This window comes from Colobus angolensis, unplaced genomic scaffold, assembly GCF_000951035.1.
Source record: "Colobus angolensis palliatus isolate OR3802 unplaced genomic scaffold, Cang.pa_1.0 Scaffold164, whole genome shotgun sequence".
Lineage (NCBI taxonomy): Eukaryota > Metazoa > Chordata > Mammalia > Primates > Cercopithecidae > Colobus > Colobus angolensis.
Genome location: NW_012114755.1, coordinates 2,051,469 through 2,072,437, shown reverse-complemented (window position 1 = coordinate 2,072,437; position 20,969 = coordinate 2,051,469). Strand labels below are relative to the sequence as shown.

General features: G+C 41.6%; 1 protein-coding gene across 1 annotated transcript in view; it reads left to right on the top strand.

Annotated features, from left to right (window-relative positions):
* The first annotated feature begins 417 nt into the window (after positions 1–417).
* The window catches only part of TSG101 (tumor susceptibility 101), a 55,335-nt gene continuing 34,783 nt past the window's right edge, over positions 418–20,969 (top strand). Inside the window, exons 1-5 of the mRNA XM_011937467.1 lie at positions 418–1,524; positions 8,667–8,751; positions 12,622–12,687; positions 13,903–14,066; positions 19,366–19,489. Of these exons, the coding sequence (XP_011792857.1) occupies positions 1,483–1,524; positions 8,667–8,751; positions 12,622–12,687; positions 13,903–14,066; positions 19,366–19,489 (481 nt within the window). The 5' untranslated portion in view covers positions 418–1,482. The remainder of the gene's footprint in view (positions 1,525–8,666; positions 8,752–12,621; positions 12,688–13,902; positions 14,067–19,365; positions 19,490–20,969) is intronic.

The following is a 20,969-nucleotide window of genomic DNA, read 5'->3' as shown; positions in this document are numbered from 1 at the left end:
TATTTATTTATAAAATATATAAATAATATTACCTGGCATTCCTCCAATTCATAAAGGTACAGTTGCTCTAATTAAAGGGACTCTTGGTTAAGCCGTGGTTTTAAGAACAGTTTGAAAACCCCATTGCTTTTAAAAGACATAAAACAGCAAGTAAAATGGAAGGACAGACTGACCTCTAGTTTGGTTTGACTGGAACTGTATGCTTAACTAAAGAGTTGGAAAACAGGTGTTGGTTGCAGTGAGCCGAGATGGCGCTACTGCACTCCAGCCTGTGCGATGGAGTGAGACTGTCTCAAAAAAAAAAAAAAGAAAAGAAAAACAATACCTATTGGAATAGCCTTTATTTGTGTGTGTTAACAACAGTTTATAATGATGCTTCTACATGCTTTCAGTTACACCCTCCTTGTGAATGTGACCTTCATTTAAGGTCTTTGAAGGGAATCAATACCACAGCTTTGTTCTCATTAGGGCTGTGCTAAAATAATTGAAACTGTCACACATCTCATCATCAAACTCAAAATTGTACAATACCTTGAATGACACTGTGGTTACAAAACTGACGGTGATGTGTAATGATGACTAAGTCACCATGAAGAATTTTTATGGGAAGTAAAAAAAAATTCAATTAAGATGGAAGTACCTACCCTTGCATTGTGCAAGGCAATGAAGATCTGAAGTAAGCCTGCCTTCAAGGACTTGGATTTTGACAGTGGACAGGTACAAAAATACAGCACCAGGTAAAATACGGCCTGTATTATCATTTACGTCTGGGTACAGGAGAAATTCTGACTTAGGGAATGGTTTCCTGGAGAAGAAATTACTATCTGGCTTCTCGTGAAACAAAGGCTCTACATTTTACCCTTGCCAACGTAGTATGAAGGTCTTTAAAGCTTAAAAAAAAAATCACTAATTAGGGGAACACTGGGCATCATCTAATGCAAGTGTATGACTTTACAGTCGGGAGAAACTTATGCCTGAGCTAGAAATGCACTAGCCTACCATCATCACAAGGGCAAGTCAGTGACACAACACTCTGACTGCCAGTGCAGTGCCCTCCCACTTGATGAATCAGTCATTAAGGCTCATTGGCAAGCCATTCCTACTTCTTCCCTTTCCGGCACTAGCTTCCTCAAGTCGACTCTGTGAAATACCTGCCAATCTTATCCTGAACCAGAGTTTCGACCCTCGGAACAGTCTTGCCCACATCTTTGGGACCTGATTCGTCCTGCTGAATCCGGCACTCGAGGGTAGGGTTGGTTGGAACCCACCCCATCAAACCTCTCTCAATCCCACACGATGTCCACAATTGCCCGCAGGATGGCGGCCCGGAAGTGACGTAGTGGAAGCGGAAGTGGTGCCTTGGTTCCGACTTCCTGTTGTTTGAGGCTGGGTCGGGGGTGTGCGATTGTGTGGGAAGGCTTGGGGCAGCCCGGCAGCAGCTGACTCTCTGCCTGCGGGGAAGGGAGTCGCGAGGCGGCCGTCATGGCGGTGTCGGAGAGCCAGCTCAAGAAAATGGTGTCCAAGGTGAGGCTGCGACGCGCTCGCCCTCCAGCGCGCGCCCACCGCTCCCTTCCGCGCCCTGCCGAGTCCGTCCCGGCCCAGCCAAACAAGCTTCCCAGACGGGCCGGAAGCCCCAGTGCAGCTCTTAGCCACCTTCTCAGACCCCCGCCCCGAGGCGCCTGTCGCCTGGTTCGGGAATCCCCGTACGGGAGCTGGGAGGGTAGGGGGCGGCGACAGTCGACAAAGACGTGGAGCGGAAACTGCCTGACACCTGCCGCCCACCCGCCCTTCTCTCTTCCACGGAGTTTGGAGCTGTCTGTGGGGCAGTGTGGTTTTTCGTCTTAGTTTTTATAAACACAAAGACGGAATCATATTTAGTTCTAGATCTGAGGCAATTCTCTATTCCTGTCCCAATCCAGGGATCCTCCAGTCTTAGCCTTTCTTTTGCTGGCCCGCAGAGATTGTGGCCTTTTCAGTTTTGTATTCTCCAGAAAAGTCCAGAGAAGCCAAAATACCATTCCCTTACTGAAATACATACCATTACCGTTTCAGGGATTTGCTAAGAGTAACTACTCTTAAGTGTATGCTTCTTATAATGCGTATTTATTTGCCTTGAGCTTAATTTATGATCTTCACAGCTCAAGGCTAGTGGTTTTTTTTTCAATTTTTAAAAAAGCGGTTAAGCATTTTGTATTTTAAAGCCATGATTTATTTATATAATTACTTCAAACATGGCACCTCACACCAGAGTGGAATGGCTTTTGTTATGTTTTGTTGTAATTTTCCAAAACATGTAAAATGATTGAGAGTTGAGTCTTGACCAGTTCAACGTGTTAGCTTCGGATAGTTTTGTCAAAGCAAGAATGGTAGCAATCAGCGGTTTAAGCGGTTTCAATTTTCAATAAAACACACTATTACGTATAAAACATTTTAAAAACGGACTTTTTCCAGTTAAATCGCCCCCATAGTCCTTGATTGAAGACCAAGTAACCTCTAAAGAGAAAGTGACAGTTTTCAAAATAAAGCATACTTTGGTTGTGTAATCATATATTTTAGGCTTCTTGGTTTTGTTTTGATAAACTAGTTATCCTTAGTTACAGAGGACGTGTGGGAAGCCATAGAAGATTGTGACCCAGGTAAAGATCCATGTTGTAACTTTTATATATCACTTTTTGAAAAAACGGTATATTGTTTTACATAGTATGTAGCTGAAAAGTATCTGTTCCATTACTTTTTTTTTTTTTTTGAGAGTCTTGCTCTGTCACCCAGGCTGGAGTGCAGTGCCGCGATCTTGGCTCACTGCAATCTCTGCCTCCCAGGTTCAAGCGATTCTCCTGCCTTAGCCTCCCAAGTAGCTGGGATTACAGGCGCCCACTACTTCACACAGCTGATTGTTGTATTTTTAGTAGAGTCGGGGTTTCACCATGTTGGCCAGGCTGGTATTCAACTCCAGACCTCAGTAATCCATCTGCTTTGGCTTCCCAAAGTGCTGGGATTACAGGCGTGAGCCACCACGCCTGGCATCCATGACATTTTTGATCTTTAAATTGATAGCGTAGTCATTAAGATTTATTCCTTGGGCCGGGCGCGGTGGCTCACACCTGTAATCCTAGCACTTTGGGAGGCCAGGGCAGGTGGATCACCTGAGGTCAGGAGTTCAAGACCGGCCTAATCAACATGGTGAAACCCCGTCTCTTCTAAAATACAAAAATTAGCCGGGCATGATGGTGGGTGCCTGTAATCCCAGCTGCTTGGGAGGCTGAGAAAGAATCACTTGAACCCGGGAGATGGTGGTTGCAGTGAGCCAGGATCGAGCCACTGCACTCCAGCCTGGGTGGCTGAGCAAGACTCCGTCTCAAAAAAAAAAAATTTTATTCCTTAATGTATGTGTATATTCATATAAAGAGCAAGAATATTCAAATATTAGCTTATTTTTTATACCCTAATTAAGTTTCCTAAGCGTCCTCTAGAGAAACCTGCCATCAAAGACAAAGGCAAGGCATGTTCAGAAGGTATTTTATACCGCTGCCTGCCTCCACCTGCAGCCAACCTGTGATTACTCTAGAAACAAAAACAGGTAGGAAAGAGGTAGGAGAGAGCATTCTACCTGTCTTTTGGTCCTTGGCTCAATATCTGGAAAATTGAGACTCCTGTATGTTATTATGACGATTCTGAGCATCAGCGTCTGTTCTGTCTAACCTATGAATTTTAGACAGGTAAGAATAGCAAGTAGAGTAATAGAAGCAGTTGTGGGGCTCCTTCCTCCTAAAAAAGGGCTTGAAATGTTTTCCTTTCAGCTGGTGTGGTCTGATGTAAGAATTGTTAGTCAGGACCCTGCACACATGGCTAGGGTGAAGGTCATTATTGTTTTCTCTTTATCTGATTGTAGGCTCTCCACACCCATCATGGTACGCTGGCTACCTGCCTTATGTTTTGTATGTATATTAAAAAGATCTTTTTTTCCCTTGAGCATTATCTTAGCTCCCAATTTCAACATAACTTTTAACACCCTTCTCTGTTATCATTTTTGCAATTAACAGAGGTATATTTATACCAGATTAGTCCTTCTTGCTTTAAAGAAACAACTTTCCACTTTAGATGTTTCATACATACAACCACTTATATTTTTACATAGTTTATCTACAGCATTTCTAGAGGCGCAGTCACTGCTAAATGAGTAGAAGAAAACTGTGGGCCTGGTGTGATGGTTCATGCCTGTAATCCCAGTACTTTGGGAGGTAGAGATGGGAGGATCACTTGGGGCAAGGAGTTCAAGATCAACCTGGGCAACATAGCTAGACTCTGTCTCTACAAAAAATTTAAAAATCAGCCAGACTTGGTGGCATGCACCTGTAGTCCTAGCTACTTGGGAAGAAGAAGCAGGAGGATTACTTAAGCCCAGGAATTCAAGGTTACAGTGAGCTATGACAGAGTGAGAACCTGTCTCAAAAAGTAAAAAATGAAAAAAAAATTTAAACAGTAACAAAATTGGCCAGGTGTGGTGGCTCATGCCTGTAATCCCAGCACTTTGGGAGGCTGAGGTGGGCAGATCACTTGAGGTCAGGAGTTCGAGACCAGACTGGCCAACGGTGAAACCTCGTCTCTACTAAAATACAAAATTAGCTAGACGTGGTGGTGCGTGCCTGTAATCCCAGCTACTCAGGAGGCTGAGGAAGGAGAATTGCCTGAACCTGGGAGGCGGAGGTTGCAGTGAGGTGAGATCACGCCACTGCACTCCAGCCTAGGTAACAGAGCGAGATTCCATCTCAAAAACAAATAAATAAATAAAAATAATAAAATAAAGATTGATATGTCCCTCACACTGTTTTAGGCTCTAGGGATGCAACAGTGAACAATCGGACAAAAAGAACTATGCTTCTGGAATTTAAATTTTTATAGAAGATAATAAATAATAAATCAAGTAGTATGTTGGAAAGTGATAAGTGCTTTAGAGAAAATAAAGCAGGAAAGGGAAATGGGGAGTGCTAGGGTGTGGAAATGGGATGAGTCACAGTTTTGTATCTGATAGTAAAGAGAGGTCTTTCTGAAAAAATCTATTTGAGCTCACCTGAGAGAGGTAAAGAAACTGTGTGGTTGGCATGGGGCTCACACCTGAAATCCAAGCACTTTGGGAGGCCGAAGCTAGAGGATTGCATTGAGGCCAGGAGTTCCAGACCAGCCTGTGCAACATAGCATGACCTTGTCTCTTCTCTACTAAAAATATAAAAAAATTAACCAGTCATGGTGCATACCTCTAACCCCAGCTACTTGGGAGGCTGAGATGGGAGGATCACTTGAGCCCAGGAGTTTGAGGTTGCACTGAGCTGTGATCACACCACTGTACTCCAGCTTGGGTGACAGAACGAGATCCTGTCTCAAGAGAAAAAACAAACCTGGAACAATCTGGGGTAAGAACATTTCAGAAAGAAGGAAAAACAAATGCAAAGGCTCATAGACAGAAGTTTGTCATGCATGATAGAGGAACAACAAAGGAGGGTATGGTGGCTGGACAAGTGAGCAAGGGAGGAAGTGGTGGTATGGGTCTAGACAGAGCATCAATGGTATGAGAGGTTTGGAGGACCTTGCAGGCCATCGTAAGGACCTTGGCGTTTACTTGGAGTATGATGAAAAGCCATTGCTCTGTTTCAGTTGTTAGCAATATTACTCTAGCTGCTATGTTGAGACTAGACTGTAGTGGGTTAACGATGGAGGCAGAGACACCATAAAGAGGCTGTTGCAGTAATCTAGGTGAGAGGTGTTGGTGGCTTAGATTAGGACTGTAGCTATGGAGATACCGGATGTCTGCTGAAGGCAAAGCTAACAGGATATTTTGACAGATTGGCTGTGGATGTGAAGAAAAGAGAGGGCATCAAGGATAACGTCAAGGTTTTTGGCCTGAGCACCTGGAAGGATATGTATGTATACACATATGGAAGACATTGGAGAAGTAAATTTGGGGGGAAGATAAGGAGTTCAGTTTTGTTCATATTCAATTTGACATTCATTAGATATCCAAGGGGAAATGTCAATTTAGTAATTGTATATACGTTTTCTGGAGTTCAGAAAAAAGGTTAAGATCGGAAAATTTTAACTTGAGGGTTTTCAATATATAAATTATATTTTCAACCATGAGGGAGATCAGAGGAATGAGTTTAGATAGAGAAGAAGACCAAGGACTTAGCCTGCACTCAATAATAATTGGTTAGGTTAAGAGAACAAGCCAGCAAAGAAACTGAGAAGGCACAGGCACAGAGTTCAGGAGAACAGTTGATGTCCTGGAAATCAAATGAAGAACATATTTTAAGAGAAAGGGGGCTGGCCATGATGATGGCTCATGCCTCCAATCCCAACACTTTGGGAGGTTGAGGTGGACAGATTGCTTGAGCCTAGAAGTTCAAGACTAGCCTGGGCAACATGGTGAAATCCAGCTCTATCAAAAATATACAAAAATTAGCTAGACATTGTGGCGCATACCTGTAGTCCCAGCTACTTGGGAGGCTGAGGTGGAAGGATCAGTTGACCCTGGGAGGCGGAGGTTGCAGTGAACTGAGATCATACCACTGCACTCCAGCCTGGGTGACAGAGCCAGACCCTGTCGCAAAAAAAAAAAAAAAAAAAAAAAAAAATTAGGAAGGGGCCATGTGCAGTGGTTCATACCTGTAATACAAACACTTTGGAAGGCTGAGGTGAGAGGATCACTTGAGCCCGGGAATTTGAGACCAGCCTGGGCAGCACAGTGAGATCCCATCTCTATGAAAAATTTAAAAATTATCCAGGTGTGATGGTGCATGCCTGTAGTCACAGCTACTTGGGAGGCTGTGGTGGGAGTATCACTTGAGCCCAGGAGGTTGAGGCTGAAGTGAGCCATGATCGTACCACTGCACTCTAGCCTGGGCCACAGAGTGAGACCCTATCTCAAAAAAAAAGCGGGGGGGGAAAGGAAGGAATCAGTTTGCTCAAATATTGCTGAATCAGCTTGGTCAAATATTGCTGATAGATGAAGTAAGACAAAGATAGTATTGGTCATTACATATCATGTGGCAGTTATTGGTGACCTTACTGAACAATTTCAGTGAAGTACTGAGTATAGAAGCCTAATTGGAGTGGATTTGAAGAGACCAGGTCTCTAGACATTGAGCATCAGTGGTTGCTAACATCACAGAGATACTCAGATATGTTGTGGTCCATGAGGAAAAACATTATCCTCTATGAAGTGATCTTGCCAGAGAAAGAAGAGGAAAAAAATATAAAAGGAAATTTTTTTTTTTTTTTTTAAACAGAGTCTAGCTCTGTCGCCCAGGCTGGAGTTTGATGGCATGATCTCGGCTCACTGCAACCTCTGCCTCCCGGGTTCAAGCAATTCTTCTGCCTCAGCTTCCTGAGTAGCTGGGATTACAGATGCACGCCACCATGCCCAGCTAGTTTTTGTGTTTTTAGTAGAGATGGGGTTTCACTGTGTTGGCCAGGCTGGTCTCGACCTCCTGACCTCGTGATCTGCCCGCCTCGGCCTCCCAAAGTGCTGAGATTACAAGCGTGAGCCACCACGCCCGGCTGGAAATTTTGTAATCGTGAGGATAATAACCTGTAGATCCAACTAACTCACAGAAACATGTATCTATGAAACTATACTAAAGGTATACAATTAACACATTCCAAACCATGAGAGCCTCTGTAAGACAAATGAACAAATGTCTTTAACAAATAAATTCTAAGGAGCAAAAATAGAGATGTGCCAATCAGTTAAGTATTTTTCAGCTGAACAGTAGATAAATGTGCAGTAAGAAGTGGGCCATACATGCCTGTAAATCCCAACACTTTGGGAGCCTGAGGCGACAGGATTGCTTGAGGCCAGGAGTTGGAGACCAGCCTGGGCAATATAGCAAGACCCTGTCTTTACAAAAATAAAAATAAATTAGCTGGGCATGATGGCACATACCTGTAGTTCTGTGTACTTGGGAGGCTGAGGCAGAAGGATCACTGAGCCTGGAGTTTGAGGTGGCAGTGAGCTGTGATTGTGCCACTTTACTTCATCCTGGGTGACAGAGCGAGACTCTGTCTCCAAAATAAATGAAAGGAATGAAGTACAGATAAATGCTACAACATGGATAATCTTGAAAACATGCTAAGTGAAAGAATTTAGTCATGAAAGATCACGTTATATGAATAAGCAAATCTACAGAGACAAATTTGTGGTTGTCTAGGATGAAGGCTGGGGGCAAGTAGAATGGGGGGTGATTGCTAAATGGTATGCATTTCTTTAGGGATGGTGAAAATGTTCTGAAATTGATTACAGTGGTGGTTACACAACTCCGAATGTACTAAAAACCATTGAACTATACTTTTTAAATGTGTGAATTATATGATATAGTTAAGGAATATAAATTAAAAGGGACTTAAGAGACATTTTAACAAATGCAATGTGTGGATTTTATTAGGATCCTGATTCAAACTGAAAACATAAAAAACATGACTTGAGACTATAGATATTTACTGATGTTAAGGAAATAGTGATTATTTTAGTGTGATAATAGGATTGTGGGGTTTTTAGGTTCTTTGAGGCTTTCATTAATGCTAATGATTAGTGAAAAAGATTTTAAGAAAATTCATCTGCTCTAAAATACATGTATTGGTTTTAAACTAAATTCTTACGCGATTTTGCTTTTCAGTACAAATACAGAGACCTAACTGTACGTGAAACTGTCAATGTTATTACTCTATACAAAGATCTCAAACCTGTTTTGGATTCATATGGTGAGTTTATGCAATAAAAATCACAATTTCTATACTTTGAGTTTACTCTCTTTGTTAATGATTGTAATTTTTTCCATTTTCCTTTGAGGTTTGTGGATTTTTCAATTGTAGGACTGCACCACCACCTAATAAAACTATTGGAAAGTAGCAAATTAGAAGATCTAATAAAAACATTTTATATTTTTTTAGTTTTAGTTTTTTATGTTAAAAAAAAATACTCTAGCTGGACGTGGTGGCTCATTTCTATAATCCCAGCACTTTGGGACACTGAGGTGGGTGGACCACTGAGCCCAGGAGGTTGAGACCAGCTTGGGCAATATGGTGAAACCTTGTCTCAACAAAAAAATACATAAAGTTGGCCTGGCACTCCTGTATTCCCAGCTAGCCAGGAGGCTGAGGTGGGAGGATTGCTTGAGCCCAGGAGGCAGCAGTTGCATTGAGCTGAGATTGGGCCACTGCACTCCAGCCTGGGCAACAGAGCAAGACTCTGTCTCAAAAAAAAAAAAAAAACCTCTAACATAGAACTATGCAAATTTAAACCTAGGAGGGCATGTTAAAGATAGTTTAGTCCATTTCCCAAAGTTTTGTCTCTAGACCCTTAGTTGTGCTGGGGACGGGGTAGAGGCAGAATTCTATAGTTAAGCTTGAGCAACTTATGGATTAAACAAAATTGAGTTTCATTGCGTGAAGATTTCTCAGAGCCTTTAATATGCTAATGTGTTGTGTATCACTGAGATGAGCAAGAATATATTGTATAATACATCCTAAAGTTATTTAACTGCTGAACCTCCCTGCCCCCATAGTGTCTCTTTATATTTTCAGGAACACATTTTGCAAAACTATACTCTGGACCATCCCTTTTATTTTATAGTTGAGGAAAATATTATTTAATGTGGTCTTTAATTCTATAGAGTAGGTAAGCATGTCAGTTTGTCTCTACTTTCTGTTGAGACAAAATAAAGTTGTAAGACATGACAATGCTTGGAGTTTCCCTTTTTTTAAAATAGTCTTTTCTGTCCCTGCCAAATCCTAACATAATCTCTTCTACCATGTCTCCTTGAAAATACTTAATATGCCAGGGCCGAGGGAAAACCCATGCTGCTGCTTGTCCATTGTGAGACCCTTAACTCTGAAGGCAAGGAACTGAATTTTATAGCTGAGACTTTCTAAATTTCACTTGCTTCCAAGGCTTTGAAAACATTAGGAAACTGGTGAAGAGAGGCGGGAGGGAACAGAGTGGCAATCAGTTCTGCATTTCCTGAAACAATAAAGACATGAACCCAAAGTCCTCTTCCAAACCTAGGTCACAATTCCTTCTCATCTCAGCCTACCTTATTTCTGTCCACATACTGACAGTTTTGATCAAAACTGACAAAGACTCCGTTATCAATTCTTGTATAGTTTCATATTGGCTGTACCAAGTGTAAATCATTGTTACCAAATTCTTTTAGAGTAAACAAAGCCCCACATTTATATAAGGTGGTTTTCTTTTTTAAAATGCACAAAATCAGAATACATTGCAGTGTAGCTTACATTCGTCAACAGTAAGTAAAAGAACAAAGGTCAACAATGTACGGTCATGCATTTTGTAGTGATAGAGATATGATCTGAGAAGTGCATTATTAGGCGATTTCATCATTGAGTGTACTTAGGCAAACCTAGATGGTATATCCTACTAGGATACACCTAGGTTATATGGCATGCCTGTTGCTCAGGCAGTTGTAACACAATGGTATTTATGTATCTAACCATAGAAAAGTTACATTAAAAACACAGTATAGTAATCTTATAGGATCAATGTCTTATATGCAGTCCATTGTTGACCCAAACATTACACAGTAGATGGCTATAGTTCTATGTTTTTGTACTGCACATTACAACCTTTCCCCATGTGTATAGTGTTAATTCCAAATCATTGTTAGAAATAATAGCTGTCCAATACAAACTATGTGCTGTATTAAGTATAGACATAAATTATAGATAGAAAAATATGTGGGGTATGAGAAATATAGATTAAAAGAAATTGTCTACATTTGGCTATGAACTTTTCTTTTTTTCATTTTAATACTGGCTAAGGAGGCTGCGGCCAGGAGATCACTTGAGTCCAGGAGTTCAAGTCCAGCCTGGACAACTTAGTGAGACCCCATTTCTAAAAAATAGAAAAAAAAGCTGGGCATGATAGTGCATGCCTATAGTCCCAGTTACTCAGAAGGCTGAGGTGGGAGGATTGCTTGAGCCTAGAGTTTGAGGATAGCCTGCACAACATAGCAAGACCCTGTCTCCAAAAAGCAATAATAAATAAATAACTGTGAGTGACAGTCTGGATAAATGTCTGGAGATCTGGATATCTCTAAAGTATAATGACATTAGATGAACATTTAGTATGGTATTGTTTGATAGTGTTTTTTGTTTGTTTGTTTGCTTGTTTTGCAGTGGAGGTTTGCTCTTGTTGCCCAGGCTGGAATGCAGTGGTACAATCTTGGCTCACTGCAGCCTCTGCCTCCTGGGTTCAAGCAGTTCTCCTGCCTCAGCCTCCTGAATAGCTGGGATTACAGGCATGTGCCACCACGCCTGGCTAATTTTGTATTTTTAGTGGGGATGGGGTTTCTCCATTTTGGTCAGGCTGATCTAAAACTTCCAACCTCAGGTGATCTGCCTGCCTTGGCCTTCCAAAGTGCTGGGATCACAGGCGTGAGCCACTGCGCCTGGCCGATAGTGATATTTAAATAGTTTTAAAAGTGACTCACACCTGTAATCCCAGCACTTTGGGAGGCCAAGGCAGATGGATCACGAGGTCAGGAGTTCGAGAACAACCTGGCTAACACGGTGAAACCCTGTCTCTACTAAAAAATACAAAAAACTAGCCGGGCGAGGCGGCGGGCGCCTGTAGTCCCAGCTGCTTGGGAGGCTGAGGCAGGAGAATGGCGTGAACCCGGGAGGCAGAGCTTGCAGTGAGCTGAGATCCTGCCACTGCACTCCAGCCTGGGTGGCAGAGCAAGACTCCGTCTCAAAAACAAACAAAAAAAAACTTCCTTACCGAGATGTATGAACAAATAAGTGCCTAAGTTCACCAGAGGAGTTAAATGTTTCACAGAATCAAAGAATTTTAGAACTAGAAAGGGATCTTACTTGCCTCCTAGTTCAGCCTCCTACACCATTCAAACTTACAATGGGAAGCTTAAGATACAGGCTTCAAAGTCAGGACAGAGTTATGTTTGAGTTCTTGCTGTATAATCTTAGCAGTTTTGTTACATGTTATAGATGGACATCTTTGACATTTGGATAATGGTACCTAACTTGGGGGAATGAGCATTTATTCGTTAACGAATGTAAAGGACTTGGCACAGAGCCTTGAATGTAATAAGGAGACAGTTAAAAGTAGCTGTTGGCCGGGCGCGGTGGCTCAAGCCTGTAATCCCAGCACTTTGGGAGGTCGAGACGGGCGGATCACGAGGTCAGGAATTCGAGACCATCCTGGCTAACACGGTGAAACCCTGTCTCTACTAAAAAATACAAAAAACTAGCCGGGCGAGGCGGCGGGCGCCTGTAGTCCCAGCTACTGGGGAGGCTGAGGCAGGAGAATCGCTTGAATCCGGAAGGCGAAGGTTGCAGTGAGCCAAGATTGCGCCATTGCACTCCAGCCTGGGCAACAGAGTGAGACTCCATCTGAAAAAAAACAAAAAAGAGCTGATCAATGACATTGAGTGAATCAACAAAGAATTGTTAGTTATTGGACAGGATGGATGATACATTGACAGGTCAGCCCCTTTCAAGGATAAAAAGGAATTTTAACCAGTCTTTCTGAAAGAATAACTTATGGGAGTATCTAAAAAAAATGTTCATGATTAAATCATTGTTCTTTCCTTTCAGTTTTTAATGATGGCAGTTCCAGGGAACTAATGAACCTCGCTGGAACAATTCCTGTGCCTTATAGAGGTAAATGTCTTATGTTATTAGGTTTCCAGCTAGATGTATTTTGAATACATAATAAATATGTTGCCAGAGAGTTATAAGTAAATTAAACCTACTTTCTCATGGCTTTCAGGCTGATGTAGATTTTAACTTCTATTCAAATTGAAGTTCATTTGGCAGCAACACCTAACATTTTCAGCTTTCTTAAAACTTCCTTACCGAGGCCGGGCACGGTGGCTCAAGCCTGTAATCCCAGCACTTTGGGAGGCCGAGATGGGCGGATCACGAGGTCAGGAGATCGAGACCATCCTGGCTAATACGGTGAAACCCCATCTCTACTAAAAAATACAAAAAACTAGCCGGGCGAGGCGGCGGGCGCCTGTAGTCCCAGCTACTCGGGAGGCTGAGACAGGAGAATGGCGTGAACCCGGGAGGCAGAGCTTGCAGTGAGCTGAGATCCTGCCACTGCACTCCAGCCTGGGCGACAGAGCGAGATTCCATCTCAAAAAAAAAAAAAAAATGTAGCTGTTATTTACGGTTGTGGTGTTGGCGCTAATATTAATGATAGATAATTGATCTCTGTTAGCCTGTCTTTCACCCTCTGCTGAAATACTTAGTGGTGAGGAAGCATTTAGCTTCATGTGAGACCATTTTGTTTTTGGATGGCTCTGTTAATTATTCCTTGTAACTAGCTAAGACCTATGTCCTTTACCCATTGATTTCACATAGTACCTGCTATGCATAAGGTAATAAGGATAGGAGCTGTGGATACAAAGATGAATAAAGGATGTACCTCTTCTGGAAGAGCTCCACTAATAGGGGAAACCAAGGGAACAGATAGATATTTACACTATTCTGTAACTGCTATAGAATTATAAAATGAAAAAGTGCTGTGAGATTACAGAGGAGAAGAAGGCCACATGGGAAGATCACAGAGGAAGTGACATTTGAGCCACTATTAAATAATAAGTCAACCATTCATAACAAGCAGAGGGAAAAAACAGTTAATTGAGCATCAGCATTGTATAAAGCGAGTGTAAATTTAGGGAAGACTGAGTAAAATTTAACATTACTGACTTTGCTATTCCCCTCAGGAAATAAATTCTGCTGGGGGAAATAGGTATGGGGCGGTGCAGATATATGTATAAATGGTATCTAAACTAAACCTGTGTTCTTTAACCATTCTTCAATTTAAAAATAATAAAAATAGAGTAACTGAAGTTTCTATTTCTTTTTCAGGTAATACATATAATATTCCAATATGCCTATGGCTACTGGACACATACCCATATAATCCCCCTATCTGTTTTGTTAAGCCTACTAGTTCAATGACTATTAAAACAGGAAAGCATGTTGATGCAAATGGGAAGATATATCTTCCTTATCTACATGAATGGAAACACGTAAGTATTAATAGTGTTCTGTGAATTAGTTATGTTTTATATATTTTGCTCACTAGCATCTGCTTTCTTTTAGCACTCAAAGAGGATTCCAAGTAGGGTAGATAAGTTCAGATAATGGACTAATCACTGAGTTGAGGGTAAATTAGAAAAGGCTCACTAAAAGAAATGGGTTTGTGTAGAGCTTTGTAATTTTCACAATACTTATTTTCACTATTTTACTTGCTTGAGTTGAACCTTTTAAAATAGGCAGGATTCACATAGTAGGAAGTACATTTTAAAAAATAGTATCCTGGTGGGGTAGTTATGGAATTCGGATCTCATTACTCAAAGCATTTCTTTCAAGAATAATAGGAAACTTCTGTTTATGTGTCTGATAATGTAACTGTAACAGATTAATGTTCCTATGAAAAGTAACTAGAAAAGCAAGAGAAAATACAAACAACAGTTGTTGGAAGGTTTTGGAAAGCTGTTTAGGCAATCAAGACATGGATGGCCAAGATTCTGTAGAGAAGGAAACAGCAAAGAGATAAGGCACTTCTGTCAATAACTTTTCCCCTGGGTGGTACCTAATGATTTTTTTTTGAGACAAAGTTTCATACTCTGTCACCCAGGCTGGAGGGCAGTGGCACAATCTCAGCTCACTGTAACCTCCACTTCCCAGGTTCAAGCAATTCTCGTGCTTCAGCCTCCCTAGTAGCTGGGATTACAGGCACCTGCCCACCATGCCTGGCTAAGTTTTGTATTTTAGTAGAGATGGGGTTTCACCATGTTGGTGAGGCTGTTCTCGAACTCCTGACCTCAAGTGATCCACCCACCTCAGCCTTCTAAAGTCCTGGGATTACAGGCGTAAACCACCATGCCCGGCCTACTTCCTGATTCTTGATGCAGGACGAAGGGCTGAGAATCTGGGCAAAGGACCTTAGCTAAGAGGCAGAGAAACCTGCAGAGTCTCTAGCAGTCTCAGAGGGCTGAAAAGACAAAAGTTGCTGTTCTGTCTATGAAAGTAACTAGGACTTCTAGATCTAAGATTTGGGAGAAATGGAAGCCGTAAAGAAGTGAGTAGCTCTGGGGATAGTGGCTTATGGCTGTGATCCCAGGACTTTGGAAAGCTGAGTCAGCAGAATTGCTTGAGCTCAGGAGTTTGAGACCACCCTGGGCAACATAGTGAGAACCCCATCTCTATAAAAAATTTTTAAAACTAGGCATGGTCATGTGTGCCTGTGACCACACCTACGCAGGAGGCTGAGGTGAAAGGATCACTTGAGCCTTGGAATTAGAGGCTACAGTGAGCCATGATTGTATCACTGTACTCCAGCCTGGACAACAGAGCAAAAGAAAAGATGAGTTACTCTGAATTTCCCACCTTAAGAGATATGTTGAATTCCTGAGCTTCAAAGATGAGATGCTAAAAAAAACTAAGCAGAAAGCCTCTGAAAATCAGCCAAGTTTTCAGCAGTCTTAGGTTAAGGAGGCAATTGGAGTTCAGTACCTTATCAAAAAGGGGAACAAGTAAACATCCTACGCTGTTAGTTGGCACCACTGGAGGAACACATCTTAGGAGGGAGAACTTAAAGGTAGAATGAGCCTTAAAAAATCTGTCCTTGAGGCTGGGTGGGGTGGCTCACACCTGTAATCTCGGCACTTTGGGAAGCCGAGGTGGGAGGATCACTTGAGGCCGGAAGTTTGAGACAAGCCTGGCCAACATGGTGAAACCCCATCTCTACTAAAAATACAAAAATTAGCTAGGCGTGGTGTGGCGCATGCCTTTAATCCCAGCTACCTGGGAGACTGAGGCAGGAGAATCACTTGAACCTGGTAGGCGGAGGTTGCAGTGAGCCAAGATCGCACCACTGCACTCCAGCCTGGGTGGCAGAGTGAGTGAGACTCCGTCTCAAAAAAAAAAAAATCTGTCCTTGAGTCAGCTCAGTCCCTGATGCTGACTGTGTAACGGCCTGCCACAGGATAGGGTGAACCCTTGCTGGAAGAAGATAATATATAGACCCTCTATAATTTTTCACAATATCTAGTATACAATTTATATTTATCAAGTACACCAAGAAAGAGAACCAAGAGGAAAAAAAGACGATAGAAACAGGACATCTCTCCACTCCACTGCCACAAACACACAAGTAACTTAGTTATCAGACACAGACTTAAAAATGGTTAAAGAAAATAGAGGACAAGTGTTCAAGAAAATAGAGGACAAGATGGTAAATTTTATTAAAGAGAAAGTAAGTGGAAATCTTAAAAATGAAAAATAGAATAATAGAGATTAAGAACTCAGTAGATGGGTTTAGTAGCAGATTGGACTCAGTAGAGGCGAGACTGCCTCAGCCTCCTGAGTAGCTGGGATTACAGGCACCCACCACCACACCTGGCTAATTTTTGTATTTTTAGTAGAGACAGGCCTAAAACCACCTTGGCCAGTCTGGTCTCGAACTCTTGACTTCAGGTGATTGGCTCGCCTCAGCCTCCCAAAGTGCTGGGATTACAGGTGTGAGCCATTACGCCTAGCCTCAGTTTGAATTCTTAACCTGTTGCTTTATAATTGGCCTGGAAGTAGATATTAACATAGATATTAATTTTTTTCTTCAAAGAATTTAGTGTAAAAGGAATGGTATGATAATTAAAACTACCTTGACAAAACTGTAAGAATGTGTGAAGAATTGATTCATACTACAACATTAACGAACTCTGAAAACATGATGCCAAGTGAAAGAAGCCAAGCACAAAAGGCCATATATTGTATGATTTCATTTATATGAAGCATTCAGGAAAGCAAATCCATAGAGACGGAAAGTAGATTAGTGGTTGCTAAAGGGCTGTGGGAAAAGGGAAATGGGAAGTGACTACTAATGAGTACAGGGTTTCTTTTTGGGATGATGAAAATATTCTGGAATTAGATGGTGTTAATGGTTGCATAGTGTTGTGAAATAATAAAAGCCACTGAAATGTATACTTTAAAAGGAGAAAGTTTATGGGATGTGAATTATCACCTACATGCATGAGGCTTACATGAGGCTATGATTTAGGTGAGGAATTTTGTTGGGCCGAAAAATTGAGGAAGTGTGTAGTCTAGGGGCCATCCCCACACACACCAGCCACAGTATCTGTGAGTATTGCACAGATATTGTGCTTGTAACACCCTGAGTCTCAGTATATAAATTTACAGGCAACACAAGAAAAATACTGGAACAGTAGAGATCAACAAGTTTTCACAGAAAGCTTTAAGAAATGTTATTCATTGTCATCTTCCATAAGTTGGGTCAAAATTGAACAAATGAGGTGAGTTTGGTTCTTTGGAAAAGGTGAAAACTGCCCCCGAAGTCTTCTGTCAGGAGTATTAAAAGACGTGCCAGTCCTAATCCTGTAATCCCAACTACTTGGGAAACCCAGGCAGGAAGATTGTTGAGTTCAAGTCTAAGCTGGGCAACATGGCAAGACCTTGTCTGGGGGGAAGGGAGATGTAAAAAGTAGTTTCTGTGAAGATGGTTAGCCTATCAAGGTGATTAAGTAATTCTTCAGAACTCAGTGAATTTACGAATAAAGTATGTGAGATTAGATACACACAAAATAGATTAAGGAGTAAAAAAGAATCATCAAGCCATTTTGAGCAACTTTGACTAGCACAGTTTAATTAGTGGTTGGTAGATACTTCTTTTGTCGTTTTGTTGTTGTTGTTGTTGTTGTTGGGTTTTGTTTTTGTTTTTTTGAAACAGGGTCTCACTCTAACCCAGGCTGGAGTGCAGTGGCACAATCATGGCTGACTCACTGCAGCCTCAACCTTCCTGGATCAGGTGATCCTCCCACTGCAGCCTTCTGAGTAGTTAGGACTACAGGCACATGCCACCACGTACAGTTTTTTATTTTTTTGTAGAGACCAGGCTGGTCTCAAACTCCTGAGCTCAAGCTGGATTCCAAAATGGAGGGGAAAGTGCTGGAGTAGAGCTAGAATTTTTTAAATTATGCATGCTGCAAAATAGCCTTATTTGATCCTCCTACCTTGGCCTCCCAAAGTGCTGGGATTACAGGTGTAAGCCACCACCACTGACCAGTGGTCAATAGGTATTTGAGAGAAAATCTTAATAACTCTTACGAAAAAATAGGCAGTCTCTTTGTCACTGTTGTTGGAAGGAAAGATCTTTTAACACCTTTAACAATTCACCCCTTTTGCACTACAGTCTAGCAATTTCTAAGCTAGAATCTACGTATAATTTTTGCTTTTTTTTTTTTTGGAGAAAGAGTCTTGCTATGTCGCCCAGGCTGGAGGGCAGTGGGCAGTGGTGCGATCTCAGCTCACTGCAACCTCTGCCTCTGGGGTTTAAGCAATTCTCTTGCTTCAGCTTCCTGAGTAACTGGGACCACAGGCACACACCACCACACCTGTCTAATTTTTGTGTTTTTAGTAGAGATGGGATTTTGCCATGTTGGCCCAGCTGGTCTCAAACTCCTGGCCTCAAGCAGTTCACCCACCTTGGCCTCCCAAAGTGCTGGGATTACAGGTGTAAACCACCTCACTTGGCTATAATCTACCTATAATTTCAGAGTTCATAATATCTTTAATAAAAATTTTTAAGAACATGTATTTCTGGCCGGGCGCGGTGCTCAAGCCTGTAATCCCAGCACTTTGGGAGGCCGAGACGGGCGGATCACGAGGTCAGGAGATCGAGACCATCCTGGCTAACACGGTGAAACCCCGTCTCTACTAAAAAATACAAAAAACTAGCCGGGCGAGGTGGCGGGTGCCTGTAGTCCCAGCTACACGGGAGGCTGAGGCAGGAGAATGGCGGGAACCCGGGAGGCGGAGCTTGCAGTGAGCTGAGATCTGGCCACTGCACTCCAGCCTGGGCGACAGAGCGAGACTCCGTCTCAAAAAAAAAAAAAAAAAAAAGAACATGTATTTCCAAGATATCATTGATGTCTTTTAATGACCTTAAGTAATATTGTCACTGTTGCTCATGTTCATCCCTAAATTTGTATCAGTATACTTATAATAAATTGTACAGTGGCAATAAATTTTTGTTCTGTGGAGCCAAATGAAGAACAAAACTATGAATTTTGCAATATGGTGCTTTAACTAGTGCTATTTTTATATACTTGAAGCGAGAACCTTGCTGCACATCATGTTTAAAACCACCTAACTCTATTAAAATAAATTAATTAAATGAAATTTTCACGATTGAGGTCCTACAAAGAAAATTGTCAAGCTGAGTTGAAAACCAATGAGAAATGGCCAACCTTTTTCTTTTTACTGAAAAGCGACTCTGTAGCTGACTTGAATTTTTTTTTCATTTTTTAGCCACAGTCAGACTTGTTGGGGCTTATTCAGGTCATGATTGTGGTATTTGGAGATGAACCTCCAGTCTTCTCTCGTCCTATTTCGGCATCCTATCCACCATACCAGGCAACGGGACCACCAAATAGTAAGTAGAATTGAGATTTTACTTTAAAACTCACATAAACAAAAGAGAACAGAAACTTTTGTCAAAAAAAAAGAAAAGAAAAAAAGAAAAATTAATGATTTCTTTGCTTTTTAGCTTACCAAGCTAGTGGATTTTTTGGAAGTATTCTGAGGCCCCATATCTGCATGTACAGATTCCCACCAAAGACTGGCATTTGGGCTTCCATTTGTAGGTAGAAATCTAAGAATGGTTGTGCTGGATTCCAAAATGGAGGAGAAAGTGTAGAATAGAGCTAGAATTTTTAAAATTATGCATGCTGCAGAATAGCCTTATTTGATCAGCTTGGAAGCACATATAACTTGAAAGGTAGTCTGACCTCTCCTTTCTCTTTGCAACTACAAAGTCAGAGTTGTAGATAAGGATTAAAGTCAACTGAAGCATTCACATTCAGCTATTCTGGGTATACACAATTGGACATCTAGCTCTTAGCTTTTTTCTCTTTTGTACAGCCATTTCATGATTTTACCTTGTGCAGAGTGGTGGGAGCATGGAGACAGTATCGCTTCTCCCCTAATTGGATATATTATCTCTGTTATCTCTATTTTCTTGAATAATTCTTACTGATACGTAAAAATCACTCTGAATAATTGTGAGTTGGTTGTACTCATTTTGAAATTGCTAAATCTGTATTGATTTCATTGTGTTTTGAGCTGTGACTTCTTTTTTTTCTTTTATTGGTAAATTTTCTTTATAATGAACCGAACTTGTTTATCTTACAAGACAAATTATATGTGCTTTCATTTTTCTTCTGCTGAAAATTATACTTTTTCCTTTTTAATCCATTCTTTCCTGAGGAACATCTTGGTTTATAAGCCGAATGGGAATTTAACAGAAATAATTTTTTAACCCATTTCTCTTTCCTTCCCTACCTTCCCAGAATAAGCTTGATTTTAGGATTACTATTTCTTTTAGTAAAGATACAGGTAATTCTTGTGGATCAGAAATTTGTTTTTATCTTATTAAATTCTGTTGACTCTAGTGCCCGAGAGTAGAGTATCTTGCTTAAGTTTGAAATACTAAATATTTGGCTGGGTGTGGTAGCTCATGACTGTAGCCCCAGCACTTTGGGAGGCCGAGGTGGGGGGGTGGATCACCTGAGGTCAGGAGTTCAAGACCAGCTTGGCCAACATGATGAAACCCTGTCTCTACTAAAAATACAAAAATTACCCAGGTATGTGGTGGTGTATGCCTGTAGTCCCAGCTACTCGGGAGGCTGAGGCAGACGTTGCAGTGAGCTGACACTGCGTTACTGCACTCCAGCCTGGGTGACAGAGCAAGACTTCATATCAAAAAAAAAAAAAGGGGGCCGGAGCAAGATGGCCGAATAGGAACAGCTCCAGTCTCCAACTCCCAGCGCAAAGGACACAGAAGACCGGTTATTTCTGCATTTTCAACTGAGGTACTAGGGTCATCTCACTAGTGAGTGCTGGACAATCGGTGC